The 21782-nt window shown below is 41.7% G+C and overlaps 1 protein-coding gene across 1 annotated transcript in view; it reads left to right on the top strand.

Annotated features, from left to right (window-relative positions):
- Positions 1 to 19800, top strand: part of PARP1 (poly(ADP-ribose) polymerase 1) — a 77719-nt gene extending 57919 nt beyond the window's left edge. The window contains 12 exon segments of the mRNA XM_077485856.1: positions 4231 to 4371; positions 5362 to 5595; positions 6467 to 6535; positions 8031 to 8163; positions 8636 to 8831; positions 10583 to 10711; positions 16041 to 16124; positions 16212 to 16334; positions 16473 to 16559; positions 16561 to 16602; positions 17401 to 17501; positions 19575 to 19800. Of these exon segments, the coding sequence (XP_077341982.1) occupies positions 4231 to 4371; positions 5362 to 5595; positions 6467 to 6535; positions 8031 to 8163; positions 8636 to 8831; positions 10583 to 10711; positions 16041 to 16124; positions 16212 to 16334; positions 16473 to 16559; positions 16561 to 16602; positions 17401 to 17501; positions 19575 to 19785 (1550 nt within the window). The 3' untranslated portion in view covers positions 19786 to 19800.
- Positions 19801 to 21782: the final 1982 nt, after the last annotated feature.

The following is a 21782-nucleotide window of genomic DNA, read 5'->3' as shown; positions in this document are numbered from 1 at the left end:
AATGGTACCTGGGCCTTGTATCTGAAGAAACAAGGTTTTTGCCTGTGAATGCTCTCTCCTTTGGGAAACTGGACCCTGGAATGCAGTACCTTTTTGATATTAAAGCCATAAAATTTTTACTGCCAGGGTGCTATTACAGGTCCAGGATTGTGCGTTTTCCTTTTTGGATCCCCTGCTCCTGAAGGTTTAACGGAGCCCACCGTGAAGGGTGACGATTGGGTCTGTTGGTTTACAACAGAAAACCCTGCGGTGGGAAAGTGGAGTTTTTCTAAGATATTTGAAAAAAAAAAATCTTGTGAAATGTCTCCTTTAAATTTAGTAAATGCTGTCATGCCTATTTGTTACCACTGGAGGCTGTATTGAGTACTCAAATCTCATGCTACTCAGAGCAACGTTGTTTTGAGGCAGGTGCTTCTTCCTCCTGCCAAGCGACAGACCTCCGATAAGTCGGGGGGTTTATACCAAAAAAAAACTAAAAGTTGTAAAGAACTTGAGAAGAAAAAAATGTTTAACTCAAAAAACTTTGCTAATCAACAATGTGTGGCTTCTTCTTTCAATGCTCAATACCAGTTTAAGTAATTTTGTGTCTACAGGGACAATGGGGCTTATTTACTGAAGGAAAATCCACATGGCACTACAAGTACACTAGGAGAACCTAGGAGACAGCCAAAAGCCAACACAAGCAATAAAGAAAATTCAAGATTTTATCACATCCCCTTTTTTTTTTTTTATAAAAAAAAAAAAAAATTACACATGGTCTGGCATAGCAATGGCCCCCTAACCCATAAAATTTACATATTTCTGCCAAATGTCAAGGTGCTTTGGGGTGCCAAGCCAGGACGGCCAGTATCCAGGCCCGTCAGGGGATTTTTGGGAAGTCCCGCCTCAGGCCCAACTGAGACAATATAATTTTGGGCATTTTTCCTTAAATTGTGCAATATGCAGCAGGATAAGATGATGTGGTTGATTTTGTGCTCCGCCATATGGATTGCTGTCAGAAACAGGCGAAATTGGCTGGCCATTAATCCAGCCGGTAGTTAAAAACCTGCCTCTCCGGGGTGTGGGTCTTTTGGTGGAATGGCCTCATCAGGTGCTTGCCCAGTCCAAACCCATCATCAGCAATAAAGAATGGGAGTCCTTCCATGTTGTCCGCATCAGGTGCCAATGCCAAGCCACTAGTCTGGAGAAGTTGGTAAAACTTCACCTGGGCAAAGACTCCTCCACCTGGCAATTCTTCCCCACGTCCACATAGAGGAACTCATTGTGCAGACACCACCGCCATTAACACTATTCTATTAAACCCCTTATAGTTATAATAGTAAGACCCCAAATGGGGTGGTGGCATGATGTGGATGTGCTTCCCATCTGTAGCCCCTCCACAGTTGGGAACGTCCCAACGGTTGGCAAAATGGGATGCCACGGTCTGCCATTCCTGTGGCGTGGAAGGAAACTGGAGTCAAAACAGAAAAAAAAAACGATAATTACTTTTGCACGTAACATTGCAAGCAGATTAGACACAAACATTCTTGGCCGACATCAGTATAACATTTATTTTAAGGGGTATTTCAAGACAAAAATCTAAGGTCCACTTATGAGATTCCTCACACCCTCTGATGGCCCATTGTAAAAATTTTAGGGGGGGGGGGGGTTCGAGCTGAGTTTGGGACCCAAAAGAAAAAAGCCTGCAGCAGTCTGCCTGAATTTAAGGACATACATAACATTTGTACACATTTTAGGGGGTGTTTTGGGTAATGCACTACAATGGAGCTGACAAAATACATTGTTAAGGCACTAGGCTTTAGGTGTATATGGGCCCAGGATAGCTTGCTGGGGAGGTTAGTGAAGGAAAATCATGTAGGCCAAAATAAGGAGCATTAAAAGCTTACAGCATGCATGAGGATAAAGGGGACATTCATAGCATATTCCAATCATGGTAATTAGGAAGCAATTGAGATAAATACAATACATTAAATACATATAATGTGGTGTTAAAGGAGAAAACTTGCCCTAATATAGTCCTTCTGCAGGACCTGAATCATGGCAGAACAGGTTTCTGGAATAATGATCCCCAGAGCCTGGGGGGAGATGCCTGTAGAGAACTTGAGGTCCTGTAGACTTCTCCCAGTCGCCAAGTACTGCAAGGTGGCAACGAGCCTCTGCTCCAGAGTGATGGCTTGCCGCATGCAGGTGCCCAGCTTCGTAATATAAGGGGTGAGCTAAGCCAACAGACAGCGAAAAACGGGGTCCGTCATCCGGAGAAAATTCTTGAAATCAGGGTTATTCTCCTGGATCTCACGCAGCAGAAGCATATGAGAGATTTGATCACGCTGGAGTAACCAATTCTTGGTCAATGAATGTGAGTTAAATTTACCTGAGACCACACTCTGGAACAAGTTAAAGCGGGGTTCCACCCTAAAGTGGAACTTCCGCTGATCGGAACCCTCCCCCCCCCTCCGGTGTCACAATTGGCACCTTTCAGGGGGGAGGGGGGTGCAGATACCTGTCAAAGACAGGTATTTACACCCACTTCCGGGCATAGACTCCCACAGGAGTCTATGCCTCTTCCTGTCCCTGCGTGCTGTCTGCTGAGACACACACGGGTCCCAGAGACGGCACGGACAATTCCTATTGCGCTGTGCGACTCGCGCATGCACATTAGGGAACAGGGAAGTGAAGCCGCAGCGCTTCACTTCCTGATTCCCTCACCTAGAATGGTGACGGCAGCAGCCGAGAGCCGATCGATCGGCCTCGGCTGCCGGCATCGCTGGACCCCGGGACAGGTGAGTGTCCATTTATTAAAAGTCAGCAGCTGCAGTATTTGTAGCTGTTGGCTTTTAATATTTTTTTTCCACCATGCAATCCCGCTTTAAGAAGTTACAGGTTAGAGGTGCCATGCCCCTAGTTTGCATGAGATGTATGCAGGGAGCTGGACCTGTGCGTTTGTATAATTTTTTTTTCTTTTCCCCCCAAACGCATGATTAGAGTCTGAGGCTCTAATTGGCTTGAAAAAGCACTACGCCCCAAACCCAACCACTTTTGACAATAGCGAATCAGTATTCGCGATTGTCTTCCGGCTTCTCCTATCAGCCAGTCAGGAAAGGAGACGGATCTGGTTGACTGGAAGAGGAAGCCGTAGGGGCATGGACATGGAACGGTGAGTGCAAGACAAAGGCATAATGAGCTAGTATGCACGCTGTACCCAAACAAAATTGACATCCCCCCCCCCCCCCCCTTTCTTTTGGCGGTATTTGATCACCTTTGCAATTTAAATTTTTTATATATATATATTTTTTTTTTGTTGCGCTATAAACCAAAAAACTGACAATCTTGAAAAAAAAATTTTTGCTATAATATCCCTAAAAAATGTAAAAAGCATTTCTTCATCGGTTTACACCAATATGTAGTCCTCATATTTTTGGTAAAAAAAAAAAAAACGCAATAAGCGTTCATTGGTCTGCACAAAATTGATAGCGTCTACAAAATAGGGAACAGATTTATGGCATTTTTTTATTATTATTAATTAGATTTTTTTTTTTTACCAGTAATGGCCGTGATCTGCAATTTTTTGCAGGACTGCGACATTGCGGCAGACAGATCGAACACTTTTGAAACTTTTTTGGATCCTTGAAATGTATACAGAGCTAAAAATAGCCACTGATTACTGTATAAATGTCATTGGCAGGAAAAGGGTTAACACTAGAGCGTGATCAAGGGGTTAAGTGTGTCCTAGGGAGGCGTTTCTAACTGGGAGGGGGGGGCGGGGCTGACAGGGAATAGAGAGAGCGCTGTTCTTAATTACTAGGAACAGCATATCTCGCTCTCTACTTTCTTGACAGAACGGGGATCTGTCATTTTACATTGACAGATCCCTGTTCTGTCTCTCAGGCATGATCGCGGGTTGAAGGCGGACATTGCGGCTGCTGGCCACGTGAATCGTCTCCGAAGTCGCACGTCCGGCGCGCGCCCCCTATACCCCTTAAAGCAGCCGCGTACAGCTACATCGATTCGTGCAGGGAAGCCAACCTGCTGCCATATGACGGTTGGTTGGCAAGTAGTTTAAAAATGGATGTGACAGCAAAAGGGTTAATACCTGATATCGGTTTGCTGAATTGAAGGTCTTGCAGGAAACCTGTAAAATCCAGTTGAGGACAGTAATGAAAAGCTTGACCTTCCCGTGTTCCTAGACAAGCTCTTATGTTTTTACTAATTGTGGAATTACTTTCCCTATAGGCAAGCCACTGACAAATATGACTGTTATGCTTATCGGCAAGCTATCCAAGAACAAAGATGAAGTTAAGGCAATAATTGAAGAACTAGGCGGAAAGATGACTGGATCTGCCAACAAAGCCACAGTATGCGTCAGCACCCCAAGTAAGTACCTCCATGGCTTGCATGGTTTTTTTCTTGTTTACTCTGCCTGTCTTCTGGAAATTGTGCATAGAATACATATGGCTGGCTACCTGTGTGCCCACACTGTTCATCAACTGTACATGTACAAGAAGTGCAAGAGAAACATAAGCAGACACATTTTCTACTCAAAACTATAATGCACTATAGAGTCATCCATCCAAATAGATTTTTATGTATTTCAACTGAAGGATACTGTTAATGTTAGAACATACAAATACAAGGAACAATAGCATGACATAGTACACAGGAAGTACATACTGCAAGTGATGTCCGGGGTAATAAACCAAAATGCAGACTTGACAATCAGTTCTCATCAGGATAAGTATAGTAGTGATATAATCACATAGCGACAAATTCATAGATACATTTTAACATTTTGTATGACCACAACCCTACTTGAGAACCTTTGAAAAAAAAATTGGGGTGCAAGCTGGGTTTTCTCGACATCAGTACCCGACCACACAAATTCTCTTTTGGCTGAGTGGGCACAAATGCCCACAGACAATACTAAAATCTTATGGAAAGCTTTTCCTGAAGATTGGATGCTATTAGTTGCAAAGGCCAACTAAGTTGGCTGCAGATTGTTTGTGTTAATAGTTTTATATATTTGACTGTTATTTGTTGGGCGATAGCACACCTATGGGGATATAAGTCCTACCTATAGAAGCTTGGATTTTGCTTCCTCTGGATAAAGTTATACTTCTGTGCTAGAGACTATTCATCTTTCTTTCGTTTTTCTAAGGGGTTAGACCCCTGAACCTTTTGGTCAATCATTACCTTTGGTAAAGTTTATCTAGGTTAGAAAAGGACCATCTTCCCTTCACACAGGCAATTTTGTGCATAGAACCATAGTTTTTGTCATGACATTGGGCTTATTTAATTAGATGCAAGTAGCAGAATTCTTCTTTGATATTTTGATTTTGACCAAACTTTTACTCTGCGCATTTCCAGAGGAGGTGGAGAAGATGAGTAAGAAAATGGAGGATGTAAAGGCAGCCAATATTCGAGTGGTGAGCGAGGACTTCCTGAATGAGCTGCAGTCTGGCAAGAGCTTTCAGGACCTGCTTACCCAGCATGGCATCTCTACTTGGGGTGCAGAAATAAAACAGGAGGCAAGACAGGAGCCCCAAGCAAAATCAAAGCCAGGACTTGGGAAAAGTACTGGCAAAGTAAAGGAGGAGCAGGGTAAGTGTCTTGTGTAGGGATACAGCAAACTATAGCAGTTTGAGCATTTTTATTTTACAAGCTAAGGCTCCATGCACACTGAAGCTCAAAAAAGCTATTTCTAGACGCCAGATTGCTGGCAGAAAACGCTGGTTGAAAAACCTGCTTTTAACAGCGTTTTATACTAGCGTTTTACAGCGTTAGCGTTAATGGGCGTTTTTTATAAAAATACACAGAGGACACTCCAAAAATCCCACAATGCATTGAAAAATAGAATGCCGAACACTAATGAACGAGCGTTTATGAGCGTTTACGAGCGTTTACGAGCGTTTATCAGCGTTTGTCGTTTTTTGGCGCTGAAAAACGGCACTTTGAACGCAAATTTCTGGCGTTCAGAAAAAAGCCCATAAACTCCACTGCTCATTAAAGCTGAAAAACGTCCATGTGTGCATGGACACATAGGCTAACATAGAGTGGAGTTTATGGGCTTTTACAAAAACGCCCAAACGCCAATAAACTGCAGTTTATCAGCTTCAGTGTGCATGGAGCCTTAATATATGGTTTATCTTTACTGTAATATATACATACCACATAGTTATTAGAAAAAAAAATAAGAAAAAAAAAAGGGACGGGAATGGGTACAGTGACTCTTGTACAAAACCTTCATTGTCAAGTTAAATAGGAACTGATCAATCGACGAAGCTGCTTGGCTTACCTGCAATGTACTGTTCAAAAATATCCTGGGCTGTTTTGGCAGGTAGTGGTGTCCAGATATGCAAAGGAAGACAATCCCTTCATATCAGTTTATACACCCACAAGCCAACATAAATGTTCCTCTACAATGTAAACTGCTTCTTTTTAAATGTTTTTTTATTTTTTTGATTTCTTTCAGGGAGCAGCAAGTCTGAGAAAAAGATGAAGTTAACTGTTAAAGGCGGAGCCGCTGTTGATCCAGACTCAGGTGAGTAACCTCCAAAGAAGCGAAAGGGAAATTATTAATTTTAAGACCCACAATCCCCAATAGTATGGCAAAAGCAGATATTTTATTTCGTTTTGTGTTTCATTAGCCTGGAGGTTTGTCCCTCTAATTTGCTATCCTTCAAGTGAGCTTGATTTGGCCTTAAAGGTACCCAAGCTAACACGGCTGAAGTCCAGCCACCTTTTTAATGTCTACAGGCACTTGATTTTTCAAGTCAAATTATGTGTTCTTATGGACCCCCCTTGGATCTGAGCCCCGTGCTGTTTGCAGGACCTCAAAGTCCCAGTTATGCCCTGCCCTCCTCTGGCACAAAGCCCTACCCCAGTATTTTTCAACTGGCAAAGCTTTTCTTGGCATCAAAGGGTCTTCTATTTGGCTTGACAGACAAAACAAAGCTTAGTGCTGGAATAGGTTTCACGTGGGCAAGTCGAACAGTAAAGCTGGAACTGCATGTTCTTTAGACCATTTATTTTCCTCACGTTTAATGTAATTTGCTGAATGCTTGGGTTTTGTTTTCTTTAAAGCTAATGGTAGTCCCACGATACCATATTAACACCTTGAGAGGGTCCCTGCTTCCCTTGGCGTGTGTGCTCACAAGTTATAATTCATGTACTTAATAGGTCACACCTCTCACTTTAATGCTCTGGGGTGATATTTTAATTCTAGCACTAAAACACAGAGGGCCACATAATGCAAGTGTCAAAACCAAACCAGTCCTCTCAGAGATTGAGCTGTTGATTACTTCCGCAGTGACCTTTATAATGTCACATCTGTGGGGACACTATTCATTTTTAAAAACACAGATTGAAAACAGCAGCAGATTTGAGAATCTGCATATTCTTCAAGTAATTCTGCTTAAAGCCATGTTGTGTTCCTCAGTTTGCTTTTTTACAAGTTACATTTTCAGTTCTAATGTAACATTGGTTACCGTAGCTGAGAGCCTGTGGGCAGTTTGCATCCTAGCCTTGCAGCCCTGGATTCAGTTTGCCCCTCAAATGCCTATGCAGATAATACAATGGACAGCACACAGTGCTGTTCACACTATCAAGAAATGAAGCGTTCGCATCACGTCACTTCAAAATTGAAGCCTAATGTCAATTCAGGAGGTGTTTTGAAGCCTTTAAACGCCTTCTATTCAAGTCTATGCTCTGGCAGGCAGTTGCAGTGCTCTATAAGGTGTTTGGGGAGTATTTTTAACTCATTCACTATTTTAAAACGCCAGTCTTGCATCCATATTAATGCGAATCTAACGTCCATACTAACATAGGAGTGTTTGTTCAGCATTGTTAATTTAGTCAATTGGGAACAAGCCCTTAGTGTGGCTTTTCTGAGAGTTTATTTCCTCTTCAAAACATATGATAGTCTAACCCTAGTATGAATTTCCTACACTTCTTACCACAATTTTATTAGACTGACAGGGTACACCTTTTATGCCATGAGAACTTTAATAACCTGATACAAATATGATTTCTTTTAGGACTCGAAAATTCATGTCATGTGTTGGAGAAAAGTGGCAAGATCTTCAGTGCCACCCTGGGCCTGGTGGATATATCCCGAGGGACAAACTCCTACTATAAACTGCAGTTGATAGAACATGACAGAGATGCCAGGTCTGTATCTCATTTTTGGAGAAATAATATTGTTTAAAATGAATCATTGATATTGGAATAGCGGTAAATGAGAAGATTACAGTGATTTTGTAGGCTTGGGTTGTGTTTGGCAAAAGAAGTGGCTTCTAAGTAGATGAAATCGTCTAGCTGTGAAAATTCAGAGACAGGTTGTTATAGGAGAAGCCCCTGCCATTAAAAGCCTTTTAATACACACTGGCTGCCCATGCTTGAGGATGCCTGGTTGTATCTGCTTATCACTGCAAGAACTCGCAGTAATGATTTTTTTTTTTTTTTATGTAGAGAACAATTCTGCAAAGGGTGGCTTGGTAATTTTTTGAGGAGAAGTAGTAGGTCACCAATTCTAAAATATTGGGATGGGGGTTGGTTATTCAGATATGTTTTAAAATAAAGTGTACATTATTACTTTCGTAGGTGTGTGGATTAATCCTGTAGTCTCATGTAAATTTTGCAGGTTCTGGGTCTTCCGGTCATGGGGCCGAGTCGGTACAGTTATTGGCAGTAACAAACTGGAGGAAATGTCTTCTAAAGAGGAAGCGATTGACCATTTCCTTAATCTGTATCAAGAGAAGACTGGTAATGCCTGGCACTCCACAAACTTCACCAAATATCCCAATAAGTTTTATCCTTTGGAGATAGACTATGGCCAAGTAAGTGTTTGAATTTGCATAAAAATAGACATGATCAATTACTTGATCAAAGTAACACACCAGCAAGTTTGAAAACCTAAGTATGTAGATTTATGGGACAAGGCCAGCAGTATGGCCTTATTATGACCAAGCCACCACACATTTTATAAAGCACAGCTTGAAAATGCACAGTGTGAATGCAATGGACTGAAATGTCCAGTGTATTTTTGTATCTGACCTCCTATTTAAATAGGGTCCCAAGGGTACATTTCTGGAACCTGTGCAGTAATGTGACTTCTGGCCTGGCTGTTGTCAGAGCACAGGGGGTGCTTTATCTAATGTCCTAGAATTACTAATGAAATATGGGGGTAGCATGAAAGTGGAAACTACCTTTGAGCAATCAATCAATGAACACAGTATCTAAAACTGTATATTTCATTAATTTTCTGAGAGAAAGCCCAGTAATGTACCATGCTGCAGAAATATTTTCTATAGATGCAGATCTGCATGCTCTGAGGAAATACTGTTTCCAGGCTAGCAACTGATTAACCTCATTCTACCCTCAATCTGTATAAAAGTGCTGAGCACAGTGTCTGTGCTGGAAATACTTGTCATCCCTTAAACAGCTGTCATAGCTGCTGCAGTGAGTTTTCAGTTATGAATGGTAATCATTCAGAATGTATGCAGTCATGTGATCACTAATATGTTACAATTATAAGTAAGTTGGCAGAAGCCAATGCAATCTATTGTTGTCAGTGTTTTAAAGTGTTAGAAATTTTACATACACAAACATATCCTTAGCCACTAACTGCCGGAAGGCCGTCAAATGACGTTCTGGGCTTTAAAGGGAGATTTTATTTTATTTTTATTTTTCAGCTAGTGATTCCCTGCAAAGTAAAAAGCCCTCTTAGTGGCTGTTTAGCTGCTTGATTGCTTTTAAAAGGCTGCCCTCCTGTGCTTCTCCGGTCTTGCCTGTGTGATTGGCAAGCCAGAGTATTATGGCTGTTTACCATAGAGCTGACTATGGACTAGATGGGCCCGAAGCCCCCCCCCCCCCCCTCAATCTCTGACCCGTGAAGTCATGACGTCACTTCTGGCATAGAGGAGAGTTCTGGGGACTTGTAGATCCCAGATCTCATTGTAAAGAAGACCTGTCATGCCCTATTCCTATTACAAGGGATGTTCCTTATAATAGTAATAAAAGCTATATATAAAAAAGGAAAAGTGTAAAAATTAAATAAAAAAAATAAATATGCCCCCACCCCCTTATGCTCTCGCGCAAAAGCAAATGCATACGTAGGTTGCACTCACATATGTAAATAGCGTTCAAACAACATATGTTGGAGCGAGAACATTAATTCTAGTGCCACTCTAAACTGGTAACCTGTAAAAAAAAAAATTTTTTAAAGCGTAGTCTATGGAGATTTTTAAGTACCGAAGTTTGGCGCCATTCCCGGGATATAATTAGTGTGTTTTGGGGTCCTAAGTAATTTTCTAGCAAAAACACTGAGTTTTACATGTGAGAGAAATGCCAGAATTGGCCCGGATGGCAAGTGGTTAAATCAATGAAATGTAAAAATTATTTAAGCAAGAAAATTGTCAAGTTAACGGCCATGTACCAAAGAGGCAAACTTATGGTCTGGACATCTAAGGGCATGAAAGGGTCAAGCCAGTAGTCTAAAAACCAAACCTAAAACAGGACACCTAGTAAGATCAAAAAATTGACACTGTGAATCGTGTAATTTCTTCTTCTCTTTGCTTGTGCCTGTCAGGAGGAGGATGTAGTGAAAAAGCTGTCAGTTGGAGCTGGAACAAAGTCCAAACTTCCGAAGCCAGTGCAAGAACTCATCAAAACGATATTTGATGTGGAGAGCATGAAGAAAGCCATGGTGGAGTTTGAGGTAGGTACTCTTTATCCACTAGGTGTGGTTTGTTTTCTTGAAAAGGGGGAAAAAAATGCCTTCCGTTACACATTACAAAGATCTTTGCATTACTTTTTACACATTCTTTCAGTTCTGTAGATATTGACATAGTTGCTAATTGTTACCCTAACACCCCTTTCACACCACACCGCACAAACTGCGCTACTTTTAGCAGCGTTTTACAGCCGGATTTGCGGCGCATTTCGGCCGCTAGCGGGGCGCTTTTACCCCCGCTAGCGGCCGCGAAAGGGTTAAAACCGCCGGCAATACGCCGTAATAGCGGCGTTTTGCCGGCGGTATTACAGCGCTGCCCCATTGATTTCAATGAGGAGCAGCGGTGGAGGAGCGGTAAACACACCGCTCCAAAGAAGCTGCTGGCAGGACTTTTTTCTGACGTCCTCAGGCTTTCACACTACATACAATGGTGTAGCTTCTTTAGGGCGGATTGCAGGCGCTATTTCTAACGCTATAGCGCCTGCAAAACGCCCTGGTGTGAAAGGGGTCTAAATGACACAGCTACCGATTTTGCTTATAGTGGATCTATCTTGCATCTTAACCTCTCAATCATCAGTAGCCTATTACAGGAGCCTAATGCTGATGGGTTGTGCATAGAATTGGTATATTTACCCACTTGTCTTCCAGCATGCTTTCTAAACTGCAGCAGGTAGCAAAGGCTTTTAGGCACGCTCCTAGCTGTTAAAGCAGTGGGGGATGTGTTGTCTGCTTTCTGTTGGAAGAGATTCACTTACACACACTCCAGAAGATGGCTGGAGAAGAAGCTAATCAAGCATGATCTGTGCTTGTTCCACTTAAGCCCATAGGTGACATTAGGGGTCATTTGGACCTCTAATATCTCCTTTAAAGTGGAGGGCCACCCTAAAAAAAAAAGAGCATTAATATTCTTAAAAAAATTTATAAACATTTGTAGAAAAAATGCCTGTTGCTAGGTAGTCTTCCTAATCTGCCTTCTTCCTGCTCCTCTGTGATCTTCGGTCTTCTCCTCTGCGTTGTCTTCTGGGTAATGGGGCGCACTGTGTTCTGGGAACTGTGTGTTCCCTAACACAGCGCGTCCCATTCACAAAGCACCGCGCAAAAGGAAACCGATAGTGAAGCAGCAAGGCTCCACTGCCTGTTTCCCTTAGTGAGGATGGCGGCGCTGGGACTCGAGAGCCGAGGGACATGTTGACCTCGGCGGCCGACATCGCAGGCGCCCTGGAAGGTTAAGTCTCCTTATTAAAAGTCAGCAGCTACCTTTTTTTTTTTTTTTTTTTTTTAAGCTGCTGACTTTTAAAAAAATAAAATTTTACAGCTGAAACACTGCTTTTAAGAGGACCTGTCATGCCTACTATGCTAAATACCGTATATACTCGAGTATAAGCCGAGATTTTCAGCCTCTTTTTTGAGGCTGAAAGTGCCCCCTCGGCTTATACTCGAGTCACCGCTGTCTGACTGCTCGATCAGCGTATCGAGCAGACAGACGGCGGACATTAAAATTCAAAAGCCGCGCCTCCTTCTCCGCCTCCGCCTGTGATAGGCGGAACACTGAATTTCCCAGCAGTCAGTGTTCCGCCTATCACGGACATCCGTTCATTCTCATACTACGGACGAGTATGAGAGGATGTCCGTGATAGGCGGAACACAGGCTGCTGGGAAATTGAGTGTTCCGCCTATCACAGGCGGAGGACGGAGGCGCAGCTTTTGAATCGTAGAATGGCCGCCGAGAAGAGCGGCGATCCATCGGCACGGGACGGAGGAGGCACGGGACGGAGGAGGCACGGGACGGAGGAGGCACGGGACGGAGGAGGCACGGGACGGAGGAGGCACGGGACACCGGAAGGCACGGGACACCGGAAGGCACGGGACACCGGAAGGCACGGGACACCGGAAGGCACGGGACACCGGAAGGCACGGGACACCGGAAGGCACGGGACACCGGAGGCTCGGGACGACGGCGGCTCGGGACGGAGGCTTGGGACACAGGTAGGCTGGACACACACACAAGGCTGCACGGACACACACACACACACACACACACACACACACACACACACACACACACACACACACACACACACACACACACACACACACACACACACACACACACACACACGGATGGATGGATGGATGGATGGATACACACACACACACACACACACACAGGGATGGATGGATGGATGAATACACACACACACACACACACACACACACACACACACACACACACACACACACACAGGGATGGATGGATACACACACAGGGATGGATGGACGGACACACAGGGATGGATGGACACACACACAGGGATGGATGGACGGACACACACACAGGGATGGACGGACACACAGGGATGGACAGCCATGTCTCACCCTCGGCTTATACACGAGTCAATAAGTTTTCCAGTTTTTTGGGGGTAAATTGGGGGCCTCGGCTTATATTCGGGTCGGCCTATACTCGAGTATATACGGTATATATATTTTTTTAAGCCCGTGGTCCCCACATAGATGAACATAAATGTGTGTTGGGTGTCCCTGCATATGAAAATGGCAATTGCGTTACATTTATTGGGTATTGCTGCACAGGCTGGCGTGAAAGCAGTAACTCTACGACTGCCGTTCATAGCGAACTCTATACTGATAACATGTAAAGGCATGTTTCATGAGTGTGCAGATTTAAGGCTTGCGATGATTGGTATCGATTTCACTCAGCACAATCTCGTGTTAATATGCCAAAAAAAGTAATAATTTTGTGTTTCATAAATTTATAAAGTGATAAAATGGGTAGGGCTGATCTGTCTCTACCTCCTTTCAAATGTATTGTACTACTTCACAGTCTAATATTTAAAGTGTTTGTGCAAATTGAAATGATCTCATCACACATAGAATATACAGGATATATATCAAAGTGTAAATGTGCATAAAAATTTGCAAATATTGTGCAAATTGATTCCAAAAAATACATTTTTTCAGCCAATATAATAGAAAAAAAGTCTGCCTTAATCAGAGTCCCATAAACAATTCAATCAAGTGTTGTCAGCTTCTTATAAATGTTCCTTCTGCCACTGTGTATGCAACATCCAGTATAATCCACCACTAATCACACTAAATTGACTCACCAGTAGAAATGGCTGGTCAGATTACAAACCAGCAAATATGCAAACAAGCTAATCTCCTTAATTGCTTTTCATCGCTTGCTAAAGACATGGTTCCTCACAGTAATGCCTCTTGTACATATTGGGATCACACATGAGATGAGGATAGAAGAAAGGGGGGCTTCCATAGTGTAAGGAAGTCTAAAAATTGGCTTTTATTTAAAAAAGTTTAAACCACTCACATTTTCAAAGTGTCATTCCTTGCCCCAAGGATGCCGTCCTCATCACGCATTCCTTTATCGCACTCTTGGTCCAGATTACCAGCCGGAGACTCTAGGTATACGATCAAGTGATGTTACCTTAGTGTCAGGAATATGAGTGGTTTGAATTATTTTAAATCCTGTTTTTTAGACTTTCACTATGGAAGCGTCCTTTCTTTTATAATCCTCCCATGTGTGTTTGTAATATGTACAAGTAGCATTATTGTGAGGAGCCCTGTCTTTCGCAAGAGACGAGGAACCATTAGCCATTGATTGGCTTGTTTGCATATTTGCTGGTTTATAATCTGACCAGCCCTTTCTTTTGGTGCGTCAATTTAGTGTGATTGGTGGTGGATTACACTGGGTGTTGCGCACGCACACACAGTGGCAAAAGGAACTTCTTTAACCGCTTAACGATCGTATACTGTGTGTATACAAGGCAGCCCTCCTTCAGAATCGCTTATCCTGGGTATGGGGCACATCCTGCTGCTGTTCTGTCAGTAGGGAAGGTAGTGATCCTGTATTATATGTGCAAAGCAGGAACACTGATATTTGTCTTCCCATAGTACAAGCACACCCCCCCCCCCCCCCCCCCCCCCCCAACAATAAGTAAGCACGTTTTTAGGTACACATTTAACCCTTTGATTGTCCCTGATAACCCCTTTGCAGCCAGTCTCATTAGTACAGTGACGGTGCATATTTTTAGCATGTGTCACTGGTTCCCAAAATAGTGTCACCTGGTGTCTGATTTGTCTGCCGCAATATTGCAGTCCCTCTATAAATCGCTGATCGCCGCCATTACTAGTAAAAATATATAAAGTTTCCGTAAATCTATCCCATAGTTTGGTTTGCGCAAAAGTTATATCATCAACAATCTATATACACGTATAGGGATTTTTTTTTTTTTTTACCAAAAATATGTAGCAGAATACATGTTGGATTAAATTGACAAATGTTGTTTGTTTTTTTACATTTCCAAGAAAAAGAAAAAAAAAAAAGTTTTGCTAGCAGAAAGTCAAAAATCGATATTTTCTGTTTCAATTTTTTTTGCCCTTTTTAGGTTTAAAGCGCAAAAAATAAAACCCGCAGAGGTGATCAAATACCACCAAAAGAAAGCTCTATTTGTGGGGTGGGGCGCGGGGAATACTTATTATTTGGGTAGTGTTGCATGACCATGCAATTGTTAAAGTAACTGCCATATTGCAAAAAATGGCCTGGTCATGAAGGGGGCAAAATCTTCTGGAGCTGAAGTGGTTAAGAAGCTGACAGAACACTGAATTGATTTGTTTCTGGGACTTTCTGATTAATACTGACTTTTTGTATTGGTTGGTTATATGTAATTGTTTGGACTAGGAATCAATTTGCACATTTGGACTTTCTTCTATAGTATTTGCAAATTTTTATGCATATTGGCACTTTTTTTAATACATATTCTGTATATTGTATGTGTGATGAGATAATTTCATGCTCACATGAGCATTTTTAAATTATTGTACTATTTCACAATCAAACATTCAAAGAGGTAAAGAAAGATCAGCGCTACCTATTTTATCACTTTGCTTGATTCATCAAATCAGGTGAGCAGCGGTCTGTATTATTGGTAATCTTCCCCCTTAGTTTCTTTGGCACTGTGCTTTGATTTCTATACATTCCTGTGAAAAAATTTTTTGTAGTTGCCGCCAGAAAATATGTATTTTAAAAATGAGATGCACTAATCCTGTCGCCACAGTAGCTCATTGGCTCATGAACACACTGTAAGGTTTGTGCCAGGCACATGACAACTGTATTGCAGAAGTTTGCAAAAAAGGAGGCTTCAGCGGGCATTTGAGCACTTTTTTTTTTTTTTTAAATTGTGTGCCTGGCAAAAATGTGTTTATCACAGCTTTAAAGACCGCATCCAGGAACTAAAATGTAACTTTCCTTTTGATACACTGTATTACTATTTTTGATTTGTAGATTGATTTGCAGAAGATGCCTTTGGGCAAACTTAGCAAGCGTCAGATTCAAAGTGCATACTCTATCCTGAATGATGTACAGCAGGTGAGTCATAATGTTAAATGCGTACATGACATGATGTCAATTTCTAAGTCGCAGTTTTAAATCCTAACCATTTCTATTGTGTTTTAGGCTGTATCTGACAATGCTCCTGAGGCTCGTTTACTGGATTTGTCCAATCGCTTCTACACACTAATACCTCACGATTTTGGAATGAAGAAGCCCCCTCTCCTAGATAACGTGGAATACATCCAGGTCTGTATACAGATTGAGTAGCGTTCTTGATGATTGGACATAAGCTGTAATAAAGTATTAGCCATAACCTTAATTCAGTTATTATTTCTAGAATGCTGCATTGTTTACATCAGGCAAATGTATTTTCCTGGGTTTCAGGCAAAGGTGCAGATGCTGGATAATCTGTTAGATATAGAGGTGGCTTACAGTCTTCTGAGGGGTGGCACAGATGACGCCGAAAAGGAATCCTATTGATGTGAAGTATGAAAAAGTTAAGACTGATATTAAGGTAAGGAAGTCTGAATACAGTCCAGATCATTGAATTGACAGATTCTTTGAATTTTTTTTTTTTTTTTTACCATTAAAAAGAATTTTAAATACATGTAACAGCATATGCTGCTTGATGTGCAGTGTACCTGTGTTATTGGCACTTCCCCCAGTTACTGTATACAGTCAGGGCCTGCTCTTAAATTGTGTGTGTTTTATTTTTGCTTGGAGCCTGTCTGAAAGTTATAGGCTGGGTTCACACTTATGCGACCAGGCAAATTCAGCCATACAAACTGGCTAAAATCACATTCACACCAAAATAGTGCAGGACCCTTTTTGGTCCGCACTGGAATCCGATTGCATAGATTCCTGCACCATTTGACCATTATCTAGGGGTGTCATTAACTTTCTATTGACACCCGCAACAGTTCTCAAAGGACAGTGTGATCTTCTTTTCTTTTTTTTTTTATATATTCTTTATTTATGGATTGCAGGTAATACAGAAACATACTGGGCAAAACATGTTACTCTTCTTTCCCTGATACCGATTAAGACACATATTACAATAAACAGGTCAAGTAGTAAAATATTATGGACAGTGTGATCTTGCCTGCAAGTGATATGCTATGCGGGAAACCCGCACATGAATCGCGCTGGTTCACTTATCGCATGTGTGTGAACCGGGACAGTGTCTAAACTGCTGTCAGAATACAATACAGCGGGGTGTATCCACCTCAAAGCCCACTGCCTGAACAAAAAACTGAACCATGTATGTCTAGCTTTCAGATGTGATTTTCAGTTGTTTTATCTTTTAATACAGGTTATAGATAAGGACTCTGAAGAAGCCAAGATAATTCATCAATATGTTAAGAACACACATGCTGAGACGCACAATGCCTATGAGCTTGAGGTCCTTGATGTAAGTGGTTTTAAAGAAATGCTGAATCCACTGGTTTTTTTTTTGTTTCTTTTTTTTTTACCATAAGATTTCATTACCATAAGCTGTATTCCCGAGCCAGACTCGGGATTGCATCGCTGGATCCATGGAGGGGGCTACTTACCTTACCTTGTCCCCTGGATCCAGCGATATCTCCCCGATGAGATCAGCGAGCATTAGTGTCTCGCTCGATCTGTGTTGCGACGCATGGGGACAGAGTTCTGCGCCAAATTCAAAAAGTAAAAAGCGCAGTATAGATACAGTTTACAGATTACAGTACTGTATCAAATAATTACACATCCCCTTTGTCCAGTGTCCTGCATGCAGTTTTATATTATAAATACTGTTCTTTATGCCAGGAAACTGGAAATTGTCCATAGCAACCAAAAAATTTCCATTTACATCAAAAGTGGTTATAGACCAGCTAGAAAACATCGATAATAAATTAGAATCACTCGCAGAATTGATCGATAGTAATATGTGGGAAAATTCGGGGAAATACGTCATCAAATATTGAAAAGTAATGACAGCGACAATTCTGCAACTCAGCATATTTTAGTGTTTTTGATTTGATTACATTATTGAAAAATTATTATTTATTTGTTATAATTATAGTCATTTATTTTATTATATATAATAATTTGATTTCATATTTCAAATTTTATCATAACCGGATGTCTATTAGACTTTGTTTGGATGGATTTAAGTGAATTATTTATAAGAATTGCAGGCCTACAATATAAAACGCCAAATTTCCATGCAAAATAATGGTACCGCTTTTAGCACCTAAAATCTGAAATAATCATACCGCCAGGGAGGTTAACCGCTTCCCTACCGCCTCATGCAGATATACTGTGGCAGAAGGGCACGTACAGGCATAATTGCGTACCGGTGTGTTGTCCTTTTTAAGAGGCAGCTTGCCTGGAGCTTCGTGAGCGTGATCGGACAGAGTCCACAGCAATCATCTCATGGAGAGGAGGAACGGGGAAATACTAATGTAAACAAGCATTTCCCTGTTCTGTCAGTGTCACCCCCCCCCCCCCTCCAGTTAAAATTACTCCCTAGGACATAACCCATACAGCGCCACCTAGTGGTTAACCCCTTCACTGCCGGTCATATTTACACAGTAATATATGCATTTTTAATTGCACTGATCACTGTATAAATGTGAATGGTCCCAAAATCGCACCAAAAGTGTCCGATCTGTCCGCCATAATGTCGCAGTCACGATAAAAATTGCTGATCGCCACCATTACTTATAAAAATGTCATAAAACTATCCCCTATTTTGTAAACACTATAACTTTTGCGAAAACCAGTCAATAAATGCTTATTGTGTTATTTTTGATACCAAAAAAAAAGAATTTAAAAGAATACGTATCGGCCTAAACTGAGGAAGTTTTTTTTTTTTTTAAATATTTTTTGGGGATATTTATTATAAAAAATGCTTTATTTTTTTCAAAATTGTCGCTATTTTTTTGTTTATAGTACAAAAACTAAAAACCGCAGAGGTGATCAAATACCACCAAAAGAAAGCTCTATTTGTGGGTGGGAAGTCAATTTTGTTTGTGCGGTCCTGCGACATGGCTCCCAATCGTCAGTGTTTAATCGCAAAAAGTGCTCTAGTCAAGAATGGGGGAAATTCTTCTGGGCTGAAGTGGTTGTAAACTCAAATCGCTCAAATTGATCTAGCCTCCATGTGTTTGTTCATTAAGCAGAGCAGTGTGGTTTATGGCACCGGTGTACTGCAGGAGCCCCCCCCCGCTATTCTTACCTGAGCCCGATCTAATCCAGTGACCTGCAGGGCCAAGTCGCCCGGTCTGTGTCAATAAGAATGGGTGGCTTGGGAGCAGGCATGCACTGGTTCCCCCAGGGAAAAATCGCTTTCCCTGGGGGGCATTTCCTGAAGAGCAGGGTGCATGGAGTGCTGGTGGGGGACCCCAGAAATGGAGGATTGGGGCTGCTCTGTGCAAAACCATTGCACAGGGCAGATAAGTATGACATGTTTGTTATTTTGGTTGGAAAATAAATAATCCCTTTTAAAAACTTTCTCAGGGTTTTCAAGATTGAAAGAGAAGGTGAGAGACAGAGGTATAAGCCGTTTAAACAGTTACATAACCGTCAGCTGCTCTGGCACGGGTCACGAACCACAAACTTTGCTGGAATCTTGTCTCAAGGTCTGCGGATTGCTCCTCCTGAAGCACCTGTTGTGAGTATACCCCTCATAACTTCTCTATGCATTGTAAGGGATGGGAAAAGGATGCTGTAGACTGGGCACAAAATGCTGCAAATCTTCTATCCAGTAAAGTTGGGACTGACTAGAGGTAAAATAAACTACTGAGCAGAACTCCTTTATCTATCTGTCACACTGTCCCTCTGCTTTCAGTTATTTGATTCACTGTCCCAAAAATATGTACAACTTACAAGGATTTCTAACTTTTCTCTGACCTTCCCTATCTGCATACATATTTCAGGTAAGTGATTCATATTGGTACAGCAAAATGATTGGCTGTAAATTAGCGTTTCTGAAGGCCAGCAATAGCAATTTACCTAATTTTCTCAATGGATTACTTCACAAACTTTTATGAGTAGTGTAACTTGTTTGTTTATTAAATCTAAATCTAGTCTTATACAAAAGACACCTGTTACCAGCCCTCTGTTGACTAAAACATTAAATGCAAGCAGTATAATTCCCCAAACAGCAGATCTCAGACTGGGAGAGAGGGAAAGCGGCATAAGAAGCCAGTCAGTTGTGTTGCAGTGTTCATGTGCTAACAAGGAATATACTGAAAGAGGAGAGTGACTGCTTCTCCTTCATGGTAGAGTTACAGGCTAGGAAGAGACAGAGCTGTAAGTGTTAACTGCAGCAGAGAGAAAAATCAGTTCTCCTTCCCTGACAGACAAGGTTGTGTTGTGAGATAGATCTGCATAAGATCTCAAAATTGGATTAACAAATGGAAATCTTTTGCAGGTAAAATGGTTCCCTTATAGGTATTTCATCTGTGTATTTTAGCTGTTAGGCTGCAGTTCAGCTTTAAGGCTGGCCATGGCGGTTCAAACTGTTTATTGTTGTAGATGGCTGTCCTTGCCACTCTTCTAAACTTTATATGGCTGTGTGAATTTTGAATCAGCTGGGAGTTTGTGTGATAGACTCCTTTACTGTATCATTCAACGCAAATGCCTCCTAATCCTAAAACATGCCATACATAGCTCCATAATTAGCACTACAAAGTTGCACGCAATTTAGGTTTATAGACTCACCAAGATGCATACCTTGTATGAAACTTGGCAAGGATAAAAAAAAAAGTGGAGATCTCTGAACTAGCAGGTAATATTTCATAGATTACTTGCTTCCAGGGGCAATGGCCAGGTATGGTATATACATAGTTACATTGGTCCAGCTTCAATGTAACTATGTATAAAATTAGACATGCCTGGAATTCTTCTTTACATGTGTTTTAGGAAGTAATCTTAAAGCATAACTAAAGTTCTGCAGTTGATCAGTGGGAGCAGGCAGAATTATTATTGCAGAGAGACATGCTCACAGAAAAAGATGATTGGACCGTTGGAGGAAAGGTAAGTATTTTCCGCCTTCAGTTCCGCTTTAATTGTAGAATTTGTTACATTTTTGATACCTTTACTATAAAATGCATAAATCTGCTTAACAAGAATTCATTTGTTAATCTAAATTTATGTGGTAACAATCTTGCACGTGCGGGAAAATTGTTGGGAAAAATCTGCGTAAGGCTCCTTTAATTCAGCACTTCATACCTGCCAGTAGTGGGGAGGAGAATACGACATTTACATGCATCCAACTGGCAACCAATAATGTTGGAGTAGACCTGTTACAACCCTGAGCTTTTCAAACTGAGCTTACGGGAAATAAAAATGCATGAGCAGAGATTACCTTCCAAGAGAACCAACCAGTAGATTCAGAGATATATACACCAGTCAGCCATACCGTTCTGACCACTGACAGGAAAACTGAATAGCGCTGATTCTCATATTACAATGGTTAAGTGGATATGATATTTTGGGCAGCAAGTAAACATGTTGTCCCCTGAAGTTGATGTGTTGAAAGCAGAAAAAAAATGGGCAAACCTAAGGATTTGAGCTACTTTGCCAAGGGCCAAATTGTAATGACTGGACAACTGAGTCAGAGCAACTCCAATATTGCAGCTCTTGTGAGGATGTTCCTAGTCTACAGTGGTCAGGACCTACCAAAAGCGATCCAAGGAAGGCAAACCGGCAACGGTCATCGGTGGC

Source organism: Lithobates pipiens, unplaced genomic scaffold, assembly GCF_037356315.1.
Source record: "Lithobates pipiens isolate NorthernLeopardFrog02 unplaced genomic scaffold, aLitPip1_a1.2 Scaffold_18, whole genome shotgun sequence".
Lineage (NCBI taxonomy): Eukaryota > Metazoa > Chordata > Amphibia > Anura > Ranidae > Lithobates > Lithobates pipiens.
This window is presented reverse-complemented; position numbering and strand designations above follow the sequence as displayed.